General features: G+C 51.1%; 8 protein-coding genes and 1 non-coding gene across 9 annotated transcripts; 5 read left to right on the forward strand and 4 right to left on the reverse strand.

Annotated features, from left to right (window-relative positions):
• Positions 1–3,040: 3,040 nt before the first annotated feature.
• BJX68DRAFT_240520 (uncharacterized protein) lies at positions 3,041–4,750 on the reverse strand. Its single transcript, XM_071040693.1, has one exon. It carries the CDS (start codon positions 4,265–4,267, stop codon positions 3,659–3,661), a length of 609 nt encoding a protein of 202 aa, XP_070897378.1. The 5' UTR covers positions 4,268–4,750; the 3' UTR covers positions 3,041–3,658.
• Positions 4,694–5,436, forward strand: BJX68DRAFT_122179 (uncharacterized protein). The gene has a single exon (XM_071036137.1). The coding sequence runs from the start codon at positions 4,736–4,738 to the stop codon at positions 5,141–5,143; it is 408 nt and encodes a 135-aa protein (XP_070897379.1). The 5' UTR covers positions 4,694–4,735; the 3' UTR covers positions 5,144–5,436.
• Positions 5,437–6,198: 762 nt separating this feature from the next.
• On the forward strand, positions 6,199–6,271 carry BJX68DRAFT_t116. The gene has a single exon. It is a non-coding gene; the product is annotated as a tRNA-Lys (tRNA).
• A 1,101-nt stretch (positions 6,272–7,372) lies between these two features.
• On the reverse strand, positions 7,373–9,373 carry BJX68DRAFT_240524 (putative MFS transporter). Its single transcript, XM_071040694.1, has 4 exons — positions 8,806–9,373; positions 8,607–8,739; positions 8,113–8,539; positions 7,373–8,050 (listed from the first exon to the last, which is right to left on the reverse strand). The coding sequence occupies exons 1-4, from the start codon at positions 9,194–9,196 to the stop codon at positions 7,571–7,573; spliced, it is 1,431 nt and encodes a 476-aa protein (XP_070897380.1). The 5' UTR covers positions 9,197–9,373; the 3' UTR covers positions 7,373–7,570.
• A 2,482-nt stretch (positions 9,374–11,855) lies between these two features.
• BJX68DRAFT_240530 (putative zinc metallopeptidase) lies at positions 11,856–13,639 on the forward strand. Its single transcript, XM_071040695.1, has one exon. The coding sequence runs from the start codon at positions 12,010–12,012 to the stop codon at positions 13,531–13,533; it is 1,524 nt and encodes a 507-aa protein (XP_070897381.1). The 5' UTR covers positions 11,856–12,009; the 3' UTR covers positions 13,534–13,639.
• Positions 13,640–13,665: 26 nt separating this feature from the next.
• BJX68DRAFT_122220 (uncharacterized protein) lies at positions 13,666–15,709 on the forward strand. Its single transcript, XM_071036138.1, has one exon. It carries the CDS (start codon positions 14,256–14,258, stop codon positions 15,417–15,419), a length of 1,164 nt encoding a protein of 387 aa, XP_070897382.1. The 5' UTR covers positions 13,666–14,255; the 3' UTR covers positions 15,420–15,709.
• A 1-nt stretch (position 15,710) lies between these two features.
• BJX68DRAFT_122224 (glycosyltransferase family 31 protein) lies at positions 15,711–17,654 on the reverse strand. Its single transcript, XM_071036139.1, has 2 exons — positions 16,446–17,654; positions 15,711–16,371 (listed from the first exon to the last, which is right to left on the reverse strand). The coding sequence occupies exons 1-2, from the start codon at positions 17,535–17,537 to the stop codon at positions 16,018–16,020; spliced, it is 1,446 nt and encodes a 481-aa protein (XP_070897383.1). The 5' UTR covers positions 17,538–17,654; the 3' UTR covers positions 15,711–16,017.
• Positions 17,655–18,384: 730 nt separating this feature from the next.
• Positions 18,385–19,831, forward strand: BJX68DRAFT_122246 (uncharacterized protein). The gene is made up of 2 exons (XM_071036140.1): positions 18,385–18,726; positions 18,782–19,831. Exons 1-2 carry the CDS (start codon positions 18,495–18,497, stop codon positions 19,474–19,476), a joined length of 927 nt encoding a protein of 308 aa, XP_070897384.1. The 5' UTR covers positions 18,385–18,494; the 3' UTR covers positions 19,477–19,831.
• Positions 19,832–20,754: 923 nt separating this feature from the next.
• BJX68DRAFT_256359 (serine/threonine-protein kinase) lies at positions 20,755–22,792 on the reverse strand (the record flags this gene model as incomplete). The annotated part of the gene is made up of 8 exons (XM_071043172.1): positions 20,755–21,265; positions 21,313–21,342; positions 21,392–21,846; positions 21,902–22,057; positions 22,108–22,312; positions 22,360–22,471; positions 22,523–22,645; positions 22,750–22,792. 8 exons carry the CDS (start codon positions 22,790–22,792, stop codon positions 20,755–20,757), a joined length of 1,635 nt encoding a protein of 544 aa, XP_070897385.1.
• Positions 22,793–22,836: the final 44 nt, after the last annotated feature.

Genomic DNA, 22,836 nt, shown 5'->3' on the forward strand with positions numbered 1-22,836 from the left:
AAGTTGAGGTAGACCGCACGTGATATACAGACCGAAACAGGAATAGTGCGCCTTACTGAGGGACATACTTGAGCCGCCCTAACAGACTCTATAATCTCATGGTTATTGATTCTACGATGCTACTCAGTGATTAGATAAATCAGACTCATTAACTCCCTGAGTCTCTGAGTAAGTGCGGCTGTAATAGAACTGAAGGCAAGATCTTCGGCGCGCTTTGTACTTCCGCAAAGCCGGCAGAAGTAAGCTTTTTCTTCTTCAAATTGTGACCTATGAGGTCGCAATGTGGCCGACTAAAATGTGAACTTTGGACATTTATGATAGTGATAAGAACAAGGACAAAGGTTTTAGTACACTAGAAGATGCAGGCCCATGCATTTCAATGATCCTTTCCTGGGATGGTATATAGGGCAAATCACGTGTTGCTGTGGCTGGGGGATTGGCGACAACAATCAACTCGAACTTCGAGTCTCATCTAACTCTCAGCTCTTGGGTTTACTCCGCACATCAACCTATTCCACCTTCGACAGCGACTTCACTTTTTGCGCTTACACTTCAAGAACAGGGCTATAGCACCCCGATTATGATCACAAGGAAGAGATCCCATCACTACAGGGGACATATGACGGGCCGCATGACCACTTTACCAGAGAATCCTGATCCTGCAATGAACCCTCGGAAGGAGGGTGGTCTGTTCTCTGCCTTAGTCTCGGATCCATCCGCGCGGGAGCAACACTCCTCATCTTTGTGAGGCAGATCAACGGCATTCCGAATCTATCCCGCCTGGTCACATGGCACTCTTTGTGCACCGACGGGGGCCTGAACGACACCATGAATATCTCGAATCTGGGACTATAAACCTTCTCTCCCTCCGAGCTTGAGACATTCATCCCACACATGCGGGGTTCGGTTACTTTCCAGGCAGAATCGGGGTCCGGAATCGTTTAGGCAGGACAACTAGGCTGCCCTCCATGCTGCCTTTCTTCCAAGGCAGATTGCTCTTTGAGCGTCAGGCGACCAGCTTCCTGCCGATCATTAGAACGCTCCACATACTCGGAACACGTAGGGAAAAGCAGGCGATTTAATGGTTGGTTCTTCGTGAAATCGGCACCTTCCTTATTTCCCCCGTCTTCGAGTGAGAAGGATATGTCATCCGGGACTCCGAAGTCAGCCTATTTGGCTGCTGCCGCAGTTACTCAGCTGGCATTTACTTTTATCTTCCTGGTTGTTCCGAAAGAAAGGCCTCTGCTGCTCAGGCACGAGGATTCGCTCGTGTGTCAGCATTATCAATCACGTCCGGCAATCCTACCGTTACTGGTCACGCAAAAGCCAAATATGTTCCGCCCCTAATTACAGGTCCTCAGAAGGAATATCAGCGACAAAATTTCGAGCTTGGGCTGTATTCTCAGTCGTGGGAAGTTTCGGGCTCTCCCTCATCGCAATCCATGCAATGCTATGGGTTGTTTAAGCATGATGCCAAATTGGCACCAACAGGCCATATGCCCGGCCCGAAGTCTCTGTTCCATTACACATGCGTACAGTGTGCGTAGCGCTTACAAAGGAATTTCAACAACAATCTAAGGCCTAGTCACCCTGTTCTCCATGTGGACGGCGGCGAGATAAGGACTCGTGTCCTCCAACTCGACCCTTTTGAAATGTGCCACAGAAAGCTGTTTCTCAGGATAAGGTTTGTGTACCGGGTACTGTAGCGACTTTTGATACCTGGTCGCTCAGACACCTCATGGGCAATCACCAGGCTTGAACTAAAGTCTCTTCTCTTGACTTCCCTAGTCTTCGGTTGAACGTGCTCGACGAACGTACCTGGAAAACGGGCAGAGGTAGGCATTCTTCATTCCACGAAATTCAGCAGTCAATCCATGAAAGTAGGTGTCTACTAGGCAGCACTCGCCACGATCCACATTGCATGCATTTAGGAAAAGAAAGCAAACGCCACGAGATGCAAGAAAATCGCTCCTTACAATAAAATAAACAGACAATTATTATCTTATCCGTCAATGCAGGCTTCTTGATGTTTCAAGGAACTGCCGCAAAGCAGACACTCTAGTAGCCACAGAAGATGTGAAGGAGGGTATGCCAATGAATCTGCGGTCATGGAACTCTCCAGCGAGACATAAGATGAGACGTATATCGTTGCTGGCCCTTGAGGCCGACTCGACCAGACCAGACAACAAGCACAACCAGCTGAAAGCGTCCTGGAATAATGCAATAGGAATACACACACAACCAACAAAACCAACACGAACCCCCTCTTACTGGGTGATACTGTGAACTATCGTCGTCGTCACTACGTAGTGTCCCAAGATCCAGACCACTTACTAAGAACCTCAAATTCATCCCTGTCACCGGAAATCAGCCTAAAGCACACCCCAGCTGAACCCACCCCGGTCCGATTGGAAACGCCTTGCACCGCCCCACCGGGGACCCTCCCACTCTCATTGACTCTCAAACAAGCCAAACCGATAATTGTATGAGCTCCTAGGCAGGGTGTGATAACTCTGGAGTGTTGCACAAAGGCTAGAAGGGGGAAAGTGGTAAGGTAGAATCGGACATTGCCGAGTCGTCTCACAATGTACGTGCGTACATACGTACATAGTTATCATTGATAGACGGAGTTTCCCGTCGTTTTCCGTTCGCTGTGGCGACTTCTCTTGAGCCGCAGGCTAACGCGGAATTTGTCTGGCGATTATTGGGTCGGGATTTGGGATCGGAGGTGGATGCATCCACTCTCATCGCATATGCAGGGTGTATCACGCCCGGACTTGGATTAGCCAATTCTTAATCGTCATGCAAGAAGATAGGCTGTAGCTGAATAGGTGATTCTGGCCCTTGGGGAGAGGAACGGACGGAAATCGGAAACAGTGAGTCACTGCCTGAAAGAGGGGTAGATACCTAGGTGAGCAAAGTTATTGCCTAGTTTCGATTCGAGTTGGGGAGCTTCGAGAGCTAGGGATGCAGAGGTGCGGGGTCTGGATTGCTAGTGGGAGGCCTCATTCAGTGGGAAATAGAGAGAGGGAAGTGGATATTCAGTTTTGTATGTGCATCGAATCAGGATGCTTTCATTGATCATAAAACTACCCAGTCAAGAACAAAGGAAAGTATTGTGTAAGGAAAGTACATGAATCAGTCATATCCAATAGCTGTGGCCGAATCCCATCCTTTGGAGCGGGACATCCTTCGTGCATAGTACTTGCATGAGTGACTCATGCGGATTATCCAGTGAGAATCAAGTGAAGATCAAGCAAGCAAGAAACCCGAGGTTTGACTTCGAAGGTCTTTTTATCGCTTTTTGAGGGGGTTATCGACTTTTTTCAGTGCGTTTTCTCTTGTGGTTTGTAACTCCGTAGTGTCGTAAGCTTGGACTTTGATGGCGAGAGACAAAACGTGATTCGAACAGCGATTGCTCTCAGGGAGGGGCTCCTCTGGAGTCAATCAAGTCATGGGAGTAGCAACTCGCATGGAGGCCAACCCTTAGAATAGAAGTGCGGGGTGAATCCGGTTCACTCTAATGGGGTATGGGAAGGGTCCGGGGCATAGCCCCGGCCCGTGGGTGTATGTGGGAGCACCTGGCTGCGGTGTGACAGGAACCATGGGTCGTATTGACGGGAGAACGTAGCGGAACAACAGAGGTTGGCGCGATTAATCAGCGACGGTAGTCAGTCTTGCGGTAGACGCGCGAAGACTCCTTGACTCGCTCAACGCGGTCAGCGGCGTCGGAGTCGTACAAGGATCCCCTGCTTGGGGAGCCACGGTGAGGGGAAGGGTAGACGATGACACGGCGGCTCTTGCGGGGCTCGCGCTCGATGATCTCTGTAAACGTTGATGTGCGACGAGGAGGGACGGGGTATGTGCGGTCGTAGCTGATGATTGGTGCGCCGGGCTCGTCAACAATCACCGGCTTGCGAACCTTTTCCTTGCGCTGCAGACGGAGTCCATCCTCGATGGCGAGGAGAAGCCCGCGGGTAGCGACGTAGTCGCGTGGGATCTTGACGAGTGTAGGCTGGTTGAGGTCACGGTCGATGACGGAGTAGGCCTTTCCATTCTTCGAGTACAGATAGGCGGCAACGTCGATGGCATATTGGTGTCCACGGTCACAGAGTGCGCGGTCCTCCTGTTGGACTTGGAGAGGGTCATTGCACTGGTAGCAGTGGTTGGCGTGACGTTCAAAGGCAGTCATGACATATTGCTCATCTGCCCCGAGCTCTCGCACGGGCAGAACGGGCTCAGCAACAGTGAGTAGGGGGGCAGGCATGCTTGCGGTCCGTCGTAGACGAGGTCTCGTAACGGAGGGAAAGCTGCGACGGTAGAGTGTCTCCCTGACGGAGATGGGAGGCCAGGAAATACGAGATGAGAAGTAAGGCGACAGCGTGACGGTGTGAGCGTTTAAATATGATAGAGATAGTGATCAAGTGTAGTCAAGAGTAGATGTGTTCTGGTATGAGAGAAAGTGAAGCAAGACTGAGGGGGAGAGAGTGGACTATATAGATCCGCAAGAGGCATCCAAGTTCCAATTGTGGACCCCTCCCAGTCGGGGACTAAAATTGGAATGACGGCATTGGTCACAGGAAAAAGCCATAATGGAGGGGGGAACTGGAGCTGCAGGTGATGTTGATGGTGGAGGAAGGGGAAAGCAGAATGATCGCGAGCAGTTCCTACAGTAGTGTGGGCCGGATGGCTGCCTGGTCGCAGATGACTCGACCTTCAGGCTAACTTAGCGCACATGCTAGCTGCAGGCAGTGCCAGAGCAAGGGCGGCGGAAAGGCGGTTTTTTGACAAGAGTTCGCTCTTTGGAGGGCCTCCCGTGCCCCTGATTGGCCAGGGCGCTGCTTTCTGTCGGTCTGCTTGTCCCATCCTCACGCATGCGTGCTTTTCCTCTCTCAGCAGTCGGCGTCGAGGAGTCATCCCAATTTGCTCGTCCGTATCTCTGCTGTGGCTTGAGCCTCGTATCTGCGCCTCAGTCCATGAGGCCTCCTGTGCCACACCTCCGCTTCACTGGTCGTGCCTGCCACTCTGTCTAACACTCCAACTCGAGATCCTCTGCATCGATATGCAATCCTGCCGTCATTGTCCGCACAATAATCCTGGTTTACGATTCTTGGAGCCCCTGAACGGCTGCTTCTACATGTAGCGGCATTGTGATGCCATTCGCTCTGCAACCGCTTTCCTAGCCGCGATCGTTGTCCTGAGACGCTGTCCGTTGGAACCACTCTGCCGGTACCAACATCTTCCCATCTATTTTTGTCGGTTTCCAAGAATAATCGTCGACCGTCGTCGCAGATATGGTGTCCAAGCGTCAGGACCCTGAGGAGGAGTCGAGGACGAGACGTTGCCGAAAGTCGAAAGTCGGGACTCGGGGGTCGTCTCAGCCTCAATTGTTCAGCCTCAAGCCTCAACACTAACGAGCTGTGGTTAGTGAGATTCGACACAGCCCCTTTCACGTCAAGCCTTCGTGCGACTTTTCTTGTTCTTACCAATCCATGACGTGCTCCAGCCACATCCGCGAGATTATGATCATCATGTTCTTACGAGCGAGCCTCTGAGAGACGTCAGAGAGCACAGGACCACCTGCACATCAACTTGCCTCTGGGGAAAACAGCCCGTTGCACACTTGACGTGCTGACACTGACGCGCGCGGATGCACGAAACCAGAGATTCATCGCCTCCTCGGACCTCGTTGGCTCTCTCCTTGCAACAAGCCTCTAGCGCCGGGATGTTTCACTCCATCTCACTCCTTGATGCTGATGTCCAGTATTTCGAGCTCAAACCGTCCAGATTGAAACTCGAGCTTCGATATCGAGGCGCTCTGAATCCCCTTTTCCTAACATTGCCTGATCCTATTTGAGATATGGCACTAGGCGCCAGAACCTTAACGCCTTCATCCGCATGTTCAACTCCTGGGACACGAACGCGCAACCTGGTCACTTCTAAAAATATATTGTGCCAGGAAAAGCAGAGCACTTCTCCCATTATTTCTCCTCCCCCAGGGATTCCAGTCGAGATCAAGGCAGGCTCCAAGATTTCTCAGGGCGCCTGATCTTCCGGCCCCCAAAAGCTGATGCTGCACGTACCTTGCACATTTCTCTTCTTATTTGGGGTACATTGTTGAAGAATCTAGGGGTCTGGTGGAATCCAAAGCTGCTTCCCGATTCTATACCACTCTACTGCATTGCTCTTCAACAACCAGCCCGGCTAGCTCAATCGGCAGAGCGTGAGACTCTTAATCTCAAGGTTGCGGGTTCAACCCCCGCGTTGGGCTTTCATTTTTTTCCTTGTGCATGTGTATTAATCTTAATGGGAAGTAGGAATGAAAATTTTTTTGTGGTCCGGATCTCGAAATTGTGGATATGCGCGCTCCACAGGTACCAGCGCACCGCTAAGTTCTAACCGTGGATCGTGGAGGTATCCACTTGTAACCTGCAGCCCTACTTCAAAGTGCGAACCAAGCCACGAGGGGTGTACGTCCCTTGAGTATGGCAACAATCTATCGTAGGAAGGGACAGCTCGAACTGCTCTTCAGTATATGGACCAGGTCTATATTACTTTTGACAGAAAGTTCAGGCTTGGCTGCAGTGTGAATTTGCCTGACGAACCAGGCCGACCTCTTCCAAGCCCCACAAGCAGAACGTTGCGACAATATAATTAATACAGGTAGACAATAGCACCACTCAAGCATAACTTGACTCTGGGTAAGCGCTGGTGGCTGACAGCCTTAGTGGACTACTGAGAATATTGAGTGACTCTACACTTATCATATGTTGGCTGATCTTCTGTGCTATAAATACCTAGTATCTATCGCCGCCCAACTCCTGCTTCTATACAATTTTTCAGTAGCGTCTCAACACGTACTTTCAATGTTTGTGTGCTAGCTTGGAGTACCATACCTAGTATATGGTGAAGCTTACTGACGAAAGGTGGGCCCCCACATCTATACTGGTTCTAATGTCACCAAGTGTATAGACATCTTTACAGAGATAGATATTATCTACGTCCACCTTCACTAGAAGAGAGAAAATAGTACTACCAGAGCCTTGCGCACCTTATAGCTTCGGAGCTGCCGAATAGATAGGCTGACGCATCCAACATAAGGCGGTCCTGCCATTACCCTAAGGATAAATAAAGTAGGCCGTAGGTTGGTACATCCTAGACTCTATTCTATGTAGCAGTATATATATCTACATATTTGAAGAAGAGCCCGAGCTCCGGAGCGCTTGGTTGGTTAACCTGGGTTTCCTGGTGCTGGAAGCAACTCGAAGTTGTGCGAAAGCTGTTTCTAAGAACTGGGACACAGCGAAAATAGATAAAGCCGAGCGGCCCAGAAGTCTCTAGCGCGGCTGACACGGCTATGTATAGTTATTATGCAGCTCAGACTTGGTCATTTCCTGATTTTCCTCAGTATCTAATTATAGACTGACAACAACATGGCCAGGTACTCGTATTCCTCCAAGATCTATGTTTATCCTGTCAAGACGAATTCTATCGCCCAAGTCCCAAGTATATATCAAAATATTAGCCACTCCTACTGGTGGATACCATCCTCTTCGCTCTCCCTCCATTCTTACCTCGACTCAAGGCTCACAACCGCCGTAACGCCCCCGGCCGCCCCAACCAAAACCGCCCCCACAAGATACGGCAAACCAATCCACGCGCCACCCATCCTCATACCCTGATTGAACGCCCCAGCTAGCGCCGGCCCCGCCACAACAGCTCCCAGCCCCTGTACAAGCGCAATAGTGGTATTCAGCAGGCCGATATGGTCCTCGCTCACGAGGGCGCTGGCGACGCTGCGCAGTGCCGCGTAGAAGCCCCAGCCCAGCGAGAGGATGGAGATTCCCATGATGAAGAGGATGGGCTCTGGGGCGAGGGCCATGAGGATGAAGCCGATGACAAGGAGGGCGGCGCTGGTGCGTGCGATCAGGAGGTCCTTTGGAATCGGGGCGAGGCGGAAGTAGGTGGTGAGGAGGTGGGAGATTACTGGAAGGATTAGTAGGAGGAGCACGAAGTTTATGATCCCTTTCAATGAGAGGAGGATGCTGGCCTTTTGATACGTTAGGACTTTTGACAGATGTCTGGGGAAAAGACATGTAAGTGGAGACAGACCTTTGCCACTGACCAGCCGAACCTCTTTGATGCATACTGCAGTGCCAACCTCAGTGCCTGGTCGCCAACATTGGCTGCGAAGAATGCAGCTGAGATTGCAAAGACGGTCTTGTCGTTCCATATGAATTCGCGTATACGCAGCAATTGGGTTAATGCGGAACGGAAAACCGCGCTGAAGATACCATCCTGCGTGCCCTCGCTCCCATGCTCATCCGCTGCGCTTTGTGATGTGGTCTCGTCATCCCCGTGTAAATTTTTAGGCAGCGTCTCTGGTATAAACAGCAGCACAGTGAGGCCAAAGAACTCACAGGCCAAAGTGAGGAGATACGGTAGCCAGGGCGATCTGGTCATTAGCCACGCACTGATAGGGTTGGCTATGATTTGAGTCCCGAGAGCTGCTGCAGCGATGATGAAGAATTTGTTCGTGCTGGATCGTGTCAGTTTATAATTCAGCAAAACTGATGACAGGGCTAGTGGGAGAGGGCATGAGAGACCGTTTCTCAACTGGATAGATATCCGTTAACATGGTGAAGACCATCGAGGCAGCGATTTGTGCTCCGCCGCCACAGATCTGGAATAACGCTGTGAACCAGATGGCCCGAGGCGGAATGGCAGGACTGTTCCAACCTGTACACCCAAGTCAATCTGTGTTCCCGAATATCAAAGTGTAACACCGGGGGGGAGGGGGCGAACAGATAATTCTCAGCGCAACCTCCTGCAAGATGAGCCCAACCAGACTTAGAATGGTGACTTTCTTCCTTCCTACTCGATCAGCCATAAAACCAAATGGCAGGGCGAGAATAATCCCCGGCAGCTGATTAAAAGTCTCTGTCCATCCGATAATGAGCGATAGTTCGCTCTGGACGTCGGCGTCCTTGCATGTTGATGAAGATGATGCGATGGAATCGGGGTGAAGATCGCGACAGATGATGTCCTCGAGGATTTGCGTCTGGGGAGCGACGGAAAGATAGCCCGCAAAGTCGATTGTGACTATGACGATGGAGAGGACGAATAAGATCCAGTGGGCCTGTCTGCTGTTTCTCTGGGGAGATGCTCTTAGAAGAGGGGTGGTTTCACCGGCCATTGCAGTCGGATCTGTGGTTTTGAGGCTGTACCAAAAGAAAGATAACAGGAGAAGAAGACGGGCATGAAATAAGAATGGACAAGCAGCATGGTCAATCTAATTTATCATGCGGCTGACATTCTCTAAAAATCTTGTTGACTGACGCGACGGGAAACTAAAAAACAAGCCTGTGTGGAGAAAAATTCCCGATCTAGATTGCAACCGGGGTGTAACCTGGTATTTCTGACAAGTTGTCGGCGCGTTCGGTGCCTGCTAGATACGTACCAACTACTAAGGTGAAATGGGAATTGGAGTAGCACAATTCGGTTGGGTAGAAACCGGCAGCGTTGCCATTTGCGAGATAGGCGTCCGGCCGGACGCCAGATGGGGACTAAATGGTGCGACGGGGTTGCTTACTGGCTATGCTTTCAGTCTATGATTGGTGACCGTTTCAAGGGTGCTTTATTCCCTGTTTTATTCCTATGGCCTCTGCCCAGTGCCAATACTCACTGTAGAAACGGTTACTGATTAAGCTATCTTTGACGCATCAGTTTTATTGGTAGCGTACTAGTACTTTATTTCATCTGGTAGATATATATGACGTTTCGATATTGATATCTGACACCCTACCTAGCGAGGACCATGCCCGTCGTTACAGCGATGGAGAGTCAGCGAGGAAAGTGACCTGTACTAGTTATAGATCAAGATAGTAAAACACGACATGAACTCAACACCAGGTGTACCTAGGAAGCCAAGCAGAATAATGAAAAATAACATGCAAACCTCTTTTGAATAGACAGTCAGGTTGCGCCTGGACAGACAACCCTTAACATCCAAAACCAATGAAACCTCTCTCGCTTAAGAACATCAAGACAGAAAGATCACCCAAAACTCCATACAAGTATCCTAAGCATCATGTGCTGTTGACCGCCTAAAGTTTGTATTGTTGATTGAAACGGTCTGTGGCCGAAAGACACAGTGCCCTGATCAGAACGTCTTCGGGTTGTAGATGCCGAATATAGGCTTTGAAAACTCCATACGCGGTGAGAGTCGTGGTGGCTCTGGTTGCCCTCGGTGCTCTTGGACCACACTTTCTACCGCCTGAATGAAATCATGCATTTCATTGAGTGGCTCAACGTCCAAGGGCCCCAGATAATCCCTGTCGTCATCGCAGTACTCATCGTCTAAGTCGTCGTCGTTGTCGGCCTCATCGTCGTCCTCCATCTCATAGTTTTCAACTTCCACTACCTTCTCTTTTCTCTGGTAGAGAGTATCTGTGGTATTCGGCTTTCCATCTTCTTAATTATAGATCTCCCACGGGAGATTATCAAGTGTGTAGTCCAGCGAGCCGTCAAAGGGCCTTATCCAGGACAGAAAGGTAAAAATTGTGCCTGCGCCTCGTTTATGGGTGTCTAATACGAAGGAATGGGTTAGTCAGATAGCTCGAACGAAGCATGGATGCAATACTTGATGGGGCGTGGAGAAATGAGTGGTAGAGATGGCTTACAAGGTAGTATGCCCCGGCTCCCATGAGAAAGTACTGCTTGCACTCTTTGAGAAGGGATTCCTTGGCAAGGTAATCCCCCATCGCTTGCTCTTTTTCGTTGTACATTGTGAGGTTCGATTATAGCGTGATTTCTGATGATATCGTGGTTCCGGTAGGTAGGTACGTAGGAAGAATTTAGTAACAAGACGGTCTGTAGAATGAAGGATCGTAAAGTATGTGGAGGACCTCAAACTAGCTGAAAGGCAAAATCGTGTGTAGCTCGAGTTATACTGAGCTTGTATTGAATGGCAGTTGGATGATAACGATGATGTCTCAGGATGAAGATGGAAGCAAGAGAAAGAGAAAGAGACGGAGAAAAGGAGGGATATAAGAGATGAGGAGGAGGTTAAAAGATAAAGACGTGAGTCAAAGAAAAGAATGTGACTTGATTCATTTGGAGCTCGTGGAAACTATATCCAGGCTACGCAAGATATCGATCTGAACCTGTCTTCCGAAATCTTATCCAGGGCCATAAATAGCACGGATAGAATATAGGGCAAATAAAAAGGCCCGAGCATACTGATGCCTGACTCGTATCTAAAAATGGCTGTTTCGAAGAGGAAACCCATATAGTCCCAGGATAGTCGAGGTCGATGTAAATGGAAATGGCGGACGATCAGTGGAAGAACGTGTAAGTAGGCATTTAATCTCATCGGGATATAAACACCATAATGCCACAAGTCTGCTTTTAAGGTAGACCTTGAATCAAAGATGAACCAGCGAAAGGCATCGTCGAGGGGGGTGGGGGGCTTGTTGATACTGTGCGGCGTGTCGGTAAAATCCTTTGGTAAAAGACTTACCCTAAAGGTTGAGGTGCTCATAGTCACTGGACTTATGGATGTGGAGAGGTACGCCACAGTAACTCGGACTCTGGGAGCCGCGACTCCGTGACGAGGAGCTGCTCAAAATGATGGAGAATTCATTTTGGCGTGTGCGGCGAAAGATACCTCAATATAGAGCGTAGTTTTTGTTTCGAAAGAATCAAGGTTGGGGGAGATAGTAGTGAAACTAGGGACTGGAAGACATTCTTAAGGTCGTGTAGATGAACGCTTGCAAATGACAGACAGGGCTTGATGTGTGGTCGATAGGAGTATGCGCGCATCGTGTATAACTTCGAGTTAAGCTGGAGGCCGACCTTAGATGAGGGTTCAAACCACCTAGAATTTGACGTCAGCATTGATCTGCCCTTTGATATCAACAAATTCCACCCTGTCCTTGCCACTCACTTCAATCAAGTATAGGACAACCACACGGACTTCCGAGTGGACGGCTTGCCGAGGGTCGCCTCATGGCCCAATCAGGCGGTCCAGGAGATGCTCCAAGTTATTGGAGGTGGAGTTGCAGATCCGGATTGCGGCTGTCCGTTCGCGTCGATGTGAGTGAGCACTGTGAGACCACTCTTAAAAGAGGGGTAGAACCCCAGGTTTGTCAAGATGTTCACTTTGCCAGTATCTCTTACCGTCACCAGACCATCATGCAGCTCCTCGGTAAAAGTCCCCAATGCCTACTCACCTGCGAAGCAGCGCTGACCTGGATAGATCCCCAGAGTAACGCCTTACAGGATATCGTCGATAAGTACCGTCCGGACTTGGAGCATTACGAGACCATTTATCGCAAGCTGCACAGTGAGCCTGAGCTATCGGGGCAAGAGGAACAGACCTCCGCCGCCGTCGCACACCATCTCCAGCGCCTTGGGTATGAAGTCCAGACACACATAGGTGGGTACGGGGTCGCTGCTGTGCTCAAGAATGGCTCAGGGCCTACAGTGCTACTCCGCGCAGACATGGACGCCCTCCCATTAGAGGAGAAGACAGACCTATCATACGCCAGCCGAAAAACAACCAAGAACAAAGACGGCATCAAAGTCTCTGTCATGCACGCCTGCGGCCACGATACCCACGTCGCAAGTCTGCTAGGCGCCGCTGAGCTCCTCTCATCGGCCAAGTCCCAGTGGACCGGGACGTTAGTCCTCATCTTCCAGCCCGCGGAGGAAGAGCTCTCCGGCGCGCAAGCCATGCTCGACGACGGGCTTTACGACAAGGTTCCCAAACCCTCCATCGTCCTAGCGCAGCACGTCATGCGCATGAAAACGGGCACCGTAAGCATCCGTGCCGGCCGCCTCCTAACCGCAACAGACGCCTTTGATGTTCGGATCTTTGGACGCGGTGGACACGGCTCAGCACCACAGACCTGTATCGATCCCATCGTGATCGGGGCGTCAATCGTCACGCGGCTGCAGAGCATCGTAAGCCGCGAGGTGACGCCGGGCGAACTGGCGGTTGTTACCTGCGGAAGTATCCAGGCGGGCCATGCGCCTAACATCATTCCAGATCAGCTAGATTTGAAATTGAGTGTCCGGAGTTATGATGCGAAAGTCCACGCGCGAGTAGTTGCGGCGGTTAAGCGGATTGTGGAGGCAGAGTGTGCCGCTGCAGGCGTGCCAGAGGATTTGAAGCCGACCATGACGCGCACATTTACCGCGCCGGCGACGATAAATGATGATCAGGCGGTTGAAGCTTTGCGGGGGACGTTCGGGTCATATTTCGGAGAGAATCTGGTGGAGACGGAACCTTCGGCGGCGAGCGAGGACTTTACGTTATTGGCGACAGCGGCGGGGGCACCGTATGTAATGTGGACTTTCGGAGGGGTTGATGCGAAGATCTGGGATGAAGCTGTCCAAAAGGAGGCCGTGAATGAGCTGCCGAGTAACCATTCGCCGTTCTTTGCGCCAGTGGTTGAGCCAACGCTGGCCACAGCGGTGGACGCGATGGCGGTCGGGGCTCTGACGTTCTTGACAGTGTCTCATCGATGATTCATCCAAATGGTGACGACCATGATGGCGAGCGAGGGGCCAATTAAAGTAAAGGATTGCCCCCGGTGGCAGTGCTGCCCGCACTGCTGCAGGGAGCAAAAAGGGTCTGGCGGTCGTCTCGACGGCGCCACACACAACGACCAAGACTCAAGTTAAAGCTGCGACGGCCAAACTTTCTTCCAATCAGATCTAGACAAGATTTCTCTCCCTGAGGATCCCGTTTCCCAAAATTAGCCTTCAAGCGGCTGACTTTCCGTCCTGATCCAGGCTTTCTGGCTTTCTGGTTTTCTGGTTTTCTAGCTTCCGCTTTTCCACTTTTCAGACTCCTTTGATACTTGAAATAATCTGGAGTTGCTCACCACTGAGACCTTTAGGAGATTTGGATCCCGCGCAGTGCCGAGTCCTTGAATTTGCTCCTCCACCTTAATTTCAGCAGCGACGGGGGCCCCTGCATTAGCATCTCTCATTTGATCTCTCTTGACAGCTTTTTCCAGAGGTCTAGCCGGACGCCTTCAGCTTACTCCAGGCGATAGTCTCAGCCATGTGTTCTTGTTGATTCTCTCAGCATTTTGTCCAGCGCCCATTCTTTTCCTCCTGAACTCTCTGCCTTTTCAGTCACGCTCTTTTTTCTTCTATCCCGGATCTTTTTTTTCAATCTAACTTCTTCACTCACGCTTGGTCCCTTTCCTCTCTCCTTCTTTCTCTTCACTGTTCGGATCAAAATGGCTGGGCTCATGAACAGCCCCAGCCGCTATGTGGCGCTCGTTGTCCTCGTCATGCTCATCTTCAATCTGTACCTCTTCCAGCGAGTCGGCCGGCTGAATTCCGAGAACGAAGCCTACCGTGATATGTCCTTGCAAACCTCCCTCCCGACGGCGACCCTTGACACGAAAGTCGAACCCGCAACCGTCACCGTCACCCAAACTGTGACCGCCACAACGACCATTACTCCCGACGACAAGACCATTCCCTCGAATCCTCAAACTCCAACGCACACCCAGACCCAAGACGATGACACGACCTCTGAATTGTCCATTAAACCACTCCTCGCCCACCAAGCGATTCCCGACTTCCCCGCCAAGATCTGGCACAAATGCGGCCCCAAGGGTGTCAGCGAGCACGCCCAGGAACTCATGAACATCTGGCTCCAAAAGAACCCTCACTTCCGTCACGAACTCCTCACCGATGACAGCGCCGACCAGTACGTCCGTGAACGCTACGCCTACTGGCCCGAGATTCTCGAAGCATACATGGCCCTGACCGTGCCCATCCTCAAGGCCGACTTCTTGCGCGTCCTCATCATGTACGCCGACGGTGGCATTTGGTCCGACCTCGACGTTGTCGACGACGTTCCCGTGAGCGAATGGATCCCCAAGGAACTCGCAGACAATGCAGACAAGAACCCCATCAACATCGTCGTTGGCATTGAGTTTGACGGCCACCAATTTACTTCCTGGACCGTCATGGCAAAGCCTCACCTCCAGCACTTTAAGGCTGTGATCGAGTACGTCGTTAAGCAGCTCAAGACCGCCGCGATTGAACACCACGTGCCCTTATCGGGTCTCACCAAATTAATGATCGAAGGCGAGGACGTCGTCAAGGTCACGGGTCCGCAGGCAATCACAGTCGCGCTGCTAGAGAGTGTCTCCAAGGAATTGGGTCAAGAGGTCACGAAAAAAGACATTGGCGGTCTCAAGAAGCCGAAACTCATCGGTGACATTCTCGTACTCCCGCAAGCGGCGTTTGCTGCGTTGCAGGGCGGCAAGCCGACAGATCAAGGCCCTTATCTGGTATCGCATCAGTATGCGGGTTCGTGGAAGAACGACCAGGGCGGCGAGGAGGGCCAAAACCCGCCTGCTGCTGCGAAGGAGTCGGTTGCTTCATGATTTGGTTCTTTTTCCCCCTTCCTCTCTTACTCTGACCTTTCTCTTCGTCCACTTCTCACCACCGATAAACCATTACGCTTTACATTAAACTTTAACTTGAGCAAACTTGTTCACGTTTTATCCAGATTTTGTTACCTAGGCGTTGCTTTTATTCCACGTGTATGGTTGGATATGAATGATTGGAACGGAACGCGTGTATCTACTTTTCCTGTACATAAGACAAAGACTCTAGAACTGGCTTTTCTACTGTATTCTTACCACTACATCTAAGTTCGGCATTTTCTCATGTCTGAAGCTTTCACGCGCAAACTGAGCTGATCTAATTCGGAGTAAGATATATTGATTCAAGTAACTCCGAAAAGAACAGAGCGATGTATGTCCATTTCTTTGCGTAGTCTAGATAGTTCCAGCCTTCTGGTATGTATATATATATGCATATGCAAAATGTCCAGTGTTCCAAAATCCATCTGGTGGGGGGATAGAGAGCCGAGTCCCAGCCTCGATCGAGCAATATGTGCATGGCTCCTGCCACCACTCACTTCACTCACTTGATGAGATCTATCCCCTCCATTGCACCCTCTATTTCATGACCCGCAAATCAATACGGCTCCACCCACTCAACCTCCTTGCACTCATTCCCCGCCCTCCATTTCTCAATCTCCTCCACGTTCCATCCCGAATACCACCTCTTCGTTCCATTATCCTCGGGCTTCCTCATGCCGCCGAGTCTGAAAAATTGCGTCGAGACATCGCATTCGCCGCTGGAGCTGTAGCGCCATTGGAAGCATTGTTCTAGCCCTTTGCAGGCGTCGCGGCAGGTTTCGAGGCTGTTGCTGATCTCGCCGGCAAATTCGATGCGGATTTCCGAAAGGTTGTCCCAGTCTTCTTCGTATTCGCGGGTGGTCGGGGAGGGGAAGGGAAGATTAGAGAGTTCGGCAAAGGTTAGGGGTTTCTATAGGATTAGAGTGTTAGTGGCTGGGTTAACTGGGTGGGATTGTAGGAGGGGAAACGTTTGAAAGAGCGTACAGTAAGGTCCAGCCTGGCTTGTTCGAAATCGAAAATGGCAGTTCGCTCGCGCGGGTGGAGATGGTGCATCGTCACAACGGGCTGGCACCAGTGCGACGGACCAAAGGGGAGAGTAGATGGCTTTTCGCCGTTAATCTGCGGCCGCATATTCTTGACTTCAATATCGAGCTCCTTCCTTATGGTATTCGCGAGCACAGAGTCACCGCAGCAATTCGTTTGAAACGCGTCATCGTATTTATTCGCGAGTCCCGCCTCGCCGCCGATGAACTGCTCGAGCAGCTTCCCTGATATGACGATCCCGCTGCCGCCGTGTGCGAATGGATCGTTTCTAAAGTATGCGATCGAGCCGAGATACAGCGGATCTTTCGGCGGGGAGATGCGTTGAAGCCAGAGGATGAGGTTCGTCCAGACGACATAGGTGTCTGTTTCGATGAAAAAGTACCAATCGCGACCCGGGCGCTCTAGCCATGCCTTTTCAACCAGGTGCAGAAACTTGTACTTGTCGAGTTTCCAAGCCTTCTCGCCCTTCAGACTGGCCATGTCCTGGCCAGTTCGTCGAAACTCATGCTGCAACCGGTACAGCTCAAAGTCCGGGAGTGTTTCTTTGAGGGTTTCATTAAAGTCGGCGAGCGTATCTCGGAGGCGGTACGGGCCGATTTGCTCGTCGAGGTCGGAGAAGAGGAGAAAGTCCTGGACGCAGCCGAGGGTTGTGAGGAGTTGTGTTGGGAGCTTCTCGTAGACTTCTGTAGCGCCGGTCTTGATCACAAAGACAACGTTGCCCGGGTCAGCAAAGGCTTGACAACGGCGGTCGCCCGAAACGGCATTGCTGGGGTTGTACGGAGGTTGATTGTTATGATAGTTGGGGGAGGAGGAGGAGGTGGTGGTGGTGTTTTCGGCAGTTGGATTAGTAGTGGAGAGAGAAGGAGGGGTGACTGGCTGCTGGTTGAGGGTGCTGTGCCGGTCCCAGGACAGGGGGATTCGCTGGTACTCGACGAAGAGCAGCAGCAGCGTACAGCTGAGGCAGATGGCGGCCAGCGCCACCCAGACCGTCTTCCGCGGCTTAAGGTTAAGCCACGAGTCTTTTAGTCGCATCGGGAGTGGAAATATGATTATCAACTAATCAAACTGGAAGATGGGGAGAAAGGAAATAATGAGGGTATTCAACCCGTCTCCATTGCTCTCTGATGGCTGGAATTCTCAAATTGTCGCCTCCTTCCAGGTTTCCCAGTCCACGGTTCTCCACAGCACCGCAGGCAGAGCCATTCTTTGCCCACCATGACGCTTGTTCGTCGAGTTTCAGACTTGTCTTGTCTTTCAGTCTCCGCTGCCAATCCACGCCAATCGTTACGCTAACACTGTTTAGCGCAGAACCCGCGCCTCCACTGATGCCGGTTCGTCCATGAATGATGACAGGTCACTCAAGGTCAGCCCGCCAGAGCGACAAACAGTCCAAGCCGAGCCAACGGCAGTCTCGAGTTGATTGTCGCTGCAGACAGAATCCCAGCGACTAATTGCGCCTGACGATTGGTTCAATTGCGACACTTTATTCTATTCTTGCAGACATGTCGTCTTCAGCCCCCTTTTCTGACGAAGAACTGCACGTTCCACACACACTCCGTTCGCAAGTCGCACTCTGAATATCCCTCCGACCAGGCAGGTCATGTCCGACCTTTCTTTGGCAGTCTTCAGCTCTCCGCCAGGCTCGACCCCGGAAGGGTGCTTCGGCCCGTCAGCCTCGCTGTTTACATGCGAGTCGAGAGCTAATTTTATGGCCCAGACTTGCTTGGTGGCCAACCTCAAACTCCATCGCCGGCGGTTGGCCTGTTAAAACAATCGGCAGGATGCCACGAGGGAAGGGTTCTAATAAAAGGCAAAAGCCTCCCCTCATGCGGGTTGACATAGACTTCTTCTTCCCCTGTAGCGACCTCGTGGGGATAATTTGATGTTGGGTTGAATTCTCTTGATTTACGTCTATACTATCTCCATTCAGCCCTATACAAGATCCACTACCTACATTGGGATGGTAAGCATAGACGGTTTCGAGAGAAAATGAAGTCACTCGTCCCCTTTCTGGCCTCTGTTGCCAGCCTCGCCCATGCGCAATCGAACTTCTTTATCAACCCTGGCTCGCAAGCCGACCAGCTCGCCAGCGGTAACCACACGGAAGACTATCCTATCTACCAAGAGGGCGACAGCCAAGTCTTCAGCTGGATCACAAACTGGACAGTGATCAGCCTTCTTCTGTATCAGAATGAGAACGCCTCGTATATCCGTCTTCTTGGTGCGTGAAATCGCCAACTGAGAATCCATACTTTGAATACTAATCCTTCATTCAGACTTTGAAGAAAATCCTCCAAACAGATATACCTACGACATGAGGCCTGATGTCGATCTCTCGTGGAACGACGTCTTCTTTTTGACCCTCTGGAACGAAAACAACGCCGAAGATGGCGGCCCTCCATTCATCTACTCCTCCTACTTTCGCATCAACGCCTCTGATTCTGATTCCTCAACCTCGACTTCAACCACCACCACAACACCAACATCAACATCAACAATCACAAGCACCACAACAACCTCAACTCCAACCGATTCTCCCACCTCTGAACCAGAAACAACAGCTCCCTCGTCCGACTCACCCTCAGATGACGACGGCGGTGACTCCCTCTCCTCCTCCGCAAAAGTCGGCCTAGGCGTCGGCATTGGCCTGGGAGTCCCTGCCCTTGCCCTCGCCGGCGTCGCCGCATTCTACCTCCGCCGCCGCTCCCAAGCAGCCGCCTACCAGCACTCGCAGCAACTACCTCCCGGCGCGGGATACACACCGGGCACTGGGTCGGGATATCCCAGCCCGCCCGTCTCGGACATGAGTAACCCGTCGCCGTTCAAGTTGGGTGGGTCGAGCACGGTTCCAGGGTATAGTGGGCCTGTTGAGGCGGATGGGACGGGGTTGCAGGCTCAGGCTCAGGCTCAGGCTCAGGCTCAGCACCAGAGTCGGTTCCAGGAGTTGCCTGGGGGCGGGTATGCGCGGTGAAGGTGAAGGTGAAAGTGAAAGCGAATTGAAACGGGGTGGAATGTGAAGAGCGCAGTGGAGCTAGAGGAGCTGTTGGTTTGGTCGGGTCTGATTTGAACTTTATTTTTTCTTTACTTCGCTTCGCTTCTTATTCTTCTCTACCATGTCTTCTACCCTTTTTTCTTTTATATCATCAACCTTCGGCATCTGTAGTTCTCAAAGTATGATTATAATCTGCTTAATCTGGTCGGTTACGCATTTTCAATACCTTGCATCCCAATATCCATTACCACAACACAACTTACCTGACCTCTTGAACTACACTACTCCAGTGCATGCCCATTCATCCGTCTCATTCGATCACATCGCATATCTAGACCGCGCAGCAACCTACATGCTCTTGAAAGTACGATTGGGCTCAGAGACCAAAACAATCACGCACGCAGCCAGTGCTCATCATTCTTGCTACCTCCACCTAGTGTAGAAGTAGACAGGTGGTCTATGTATCAGGTATCCTCGCCATCATTAATTACAGATGTATCGATGTCAACGAAAGTGCAAACAGTAAGATGGAAAGAGAAAAGGAAAAAACGGAAAAGAGTCAAAGAAATCCAGGTCAAGTCTCGGCTTGTTGATGTCAAGAAGAAAACTAGACGTGGGCGAATGAATGATGAAACAACACAACCAACCCACTCAGGCAAGCACTCGGTATCAGTAGGGGTATGCATGCATAGCCGACGAACGCCAGTCAAGAAGCGAAATGAATGAGAGAGTATGAGAAAGAAAGATGGAATAGAAGAACCATGTCTGGGAGAATGCAAGGAGAGAAAATAGTAGAAAGCGGAATCGAAATGCCGAGATTATGTATGTGTATGTGAGGACATCGTGTTGGTCAGTTAGTCAGGTCAGTCAGTCACCCCGTTCTGTTAACTCCGGAGTAACCCACCCAGAAAGGAGAAAAACGAAGAAACAAGACCAAAAGCAACGCTGGAGATGGGGGAATCAAATGCCACGAAATATAGAGAGAGAGAAGATTATGGTGGTTGATCTTTGGATATCGACGTATCATCCAGACTCGGCTGTGAAGCGATGGTTTGAGCCATTCATAATGAGGCCTCTGGGAGTCGTGAAGTGTCATTGTGATATTTTCTGCTTCCAAAGCAGGGTTGTCCAGGCGGTTTTCTAAATCGCAGGCCTGCTCACCAAGCTCATGGGAGCGCGTGGCTTTGGGCTTCGGACGTTTTGGATCAGTTTTCGCAGACCAAGATTTTGCGGCGGGGTCAAGGACAGGGAAACACCTCAGCTGATGATCTGCCGAGCTCCCTCTTTCCCAAGGACACCAGGCTCCTGCGGTTTCGGGCTCCGGTCACGCCCCTTTTTGCGGCTCAGGAACGCAAGCATGCCGCTGTTGCTCGGTTTGCCCTTGTTGGCAGCATCGTATCCGTCCGCGGGTATGGTAGCACTCTGGTCTGCCAGCTCGCTCCAGCTGCCCGCCTCTTCGAGAACCATTTGCACGCCTCCACCTTTACTGGTCTTGCGCGCTGTTGGGCGCGGTCGCATAGGTGGCGGGGGAACGAAAGGACGGTGGAAATTAGGAGCTGGCGGCGGCGGCGGCGGTTGAGACAAAGGAGCGGGCGGTTGACTGCTGGTGCTTTCTAGCGCCTCGCCAATAGAAGACTGCGTGTCTTGTGCCATCATACGAGTGGGGGATCCCTCGGTCCGGACAGGGGAGCCTCGCGCAGAATCGGGATGGGAATAGTGTCGGGAATGAGTTGAGGAATTAGTGGTTTGTAGGCACTCTTCGGGGTTTCTAGGCTTGTTAGCGCGAAGCATACACAAATTAAGTGATGAACTCACGTTGACGCTGCAATTGCCTCGGCGGCATTTCTACAACAGTCAGCGAAGCTTATAAAGTTTTTAAAAAACCGCAACTTACCCTCTGTAATTCACAATTGTATAATCAAACGGCTCAAACATCGTTTCGATCAGTCGGTGGAGCTCATCCTCACGAATCTCCTTGGCCGTCGCATCATCCCGCAACTCGGCTCTTGGCTTCTGCCTTCTGGCTCTAGCTTCGAGCGGCGCCTCTTCCAAAAGTAGCTCTTCCAGATCATATGTTGCATCGAAATTGGTCTTGTCACTCGACGGACGGAAAACCGGTGGGATTTCTTTTCGTTCCAGTGCGGCAAAATCGATATCTGCAAAGAACTGGTGTGACGTAAAGCTCTCGAAACTGACGGCGCCGATTCGCCTGCTGCGGTCCTTTTCTATCAGTGCGGACATTGCGCGCAAACAGGGGATGGAAACGGCGGGGTTCGTGACATAATATTTTGGCTGTGCTCGTTTGATATTTTCGCTGAGGACGTCTTGAGACCGGCCCTCGAATGGTCGCTATATTCATTATAAGCTTACCACGTTCGAAATGAAATTTTTTTTCCAAGCTCACCTTGTTGTAGATGCACTCGTAAAACGTAACGCCTAATGACCACCAGTCGACTTCGAAATAGTACCCCCCGCCTTCATAGACTTCAGGAGCAAGATATGCCAGGGTTCCTGATTTGCTCGTGAGGGGTTTCCCAGGACGAAAATCGGATGCCACATTCTGCCATTGAATTAGTATCGTCCAAGTTGAGCGTGTAACGGGTAACGAACAAAATCGGCCAAATGGACGTGTCCCTCAGAGTCTAACAGCACATTGTCCGGCTTGACATCTCTGTGGATGATACCTTGCGAGTGGATATATCTTAGAGCGCAGCCAAGCTCAGCGAGCCAGAACCGTACCGCGTCTTCAGTGAAGCACTTTCGCGAGATGTGGAATCGCAAATCACCGCCATTCATTAAATCCACCACAATGTATCTTATCAAGTCAGCAACGTCGGGGCGAGGACGATAGGGCGGACGCACATGTACTCTATATCTTGGAAGCTGTATCGTAAATTGCAAAGGAAGGGATGGTTCAGGTGCTCGAGCATTCGCCGTTCGCGGATGATATTGCGAACACTTTCAGAACGGACCACTAAGAGAAGCAGTTAGTAGCTGCACAAAAGCTTGAGAAAGCTATATGTACCTTCTTCCTTGCGGATATACTTCAATGCAAAGGTCAAGCCTGTGTCTTTCTTCTCCACGATACGGACCTTGCCAAAGGCACCCTTCCCGACCACACGAAGCAGACGGAAATGATTCAGGTTCACTACCTCATTGTCAGCCATGCACCAATCGTATAAACCAAGATAGCCACTCAATGGGCCCGCGCTCATTGAAAGAGGTAGAACCCGGAATCGGCTCGGCACATACCCTCATTGTCGGAGGTGACCTGTCTCCCTTGAGAATTGCCCATCTAAAAAAAAAAACCGGGGAACAACAAAAGGTAGATTCGCTATT

Source organism: Aspergillus pseudodeflectus, assembly GCF_044049435.1.
Source record: "Aspergillus pseudodeflectus strain CBS 756.74 chromosome Unknown BJX68scaffold_31, whole genome shotgun sequence".
In the NCBI taxonomy this organism is placed as follows: Eukaryota; Fungi; Ascomycota; class Eurotiomycetes; order Eurotiales; family Aspergillaceae; genus Aspergillus; species Aspergillus pseudodeflectus.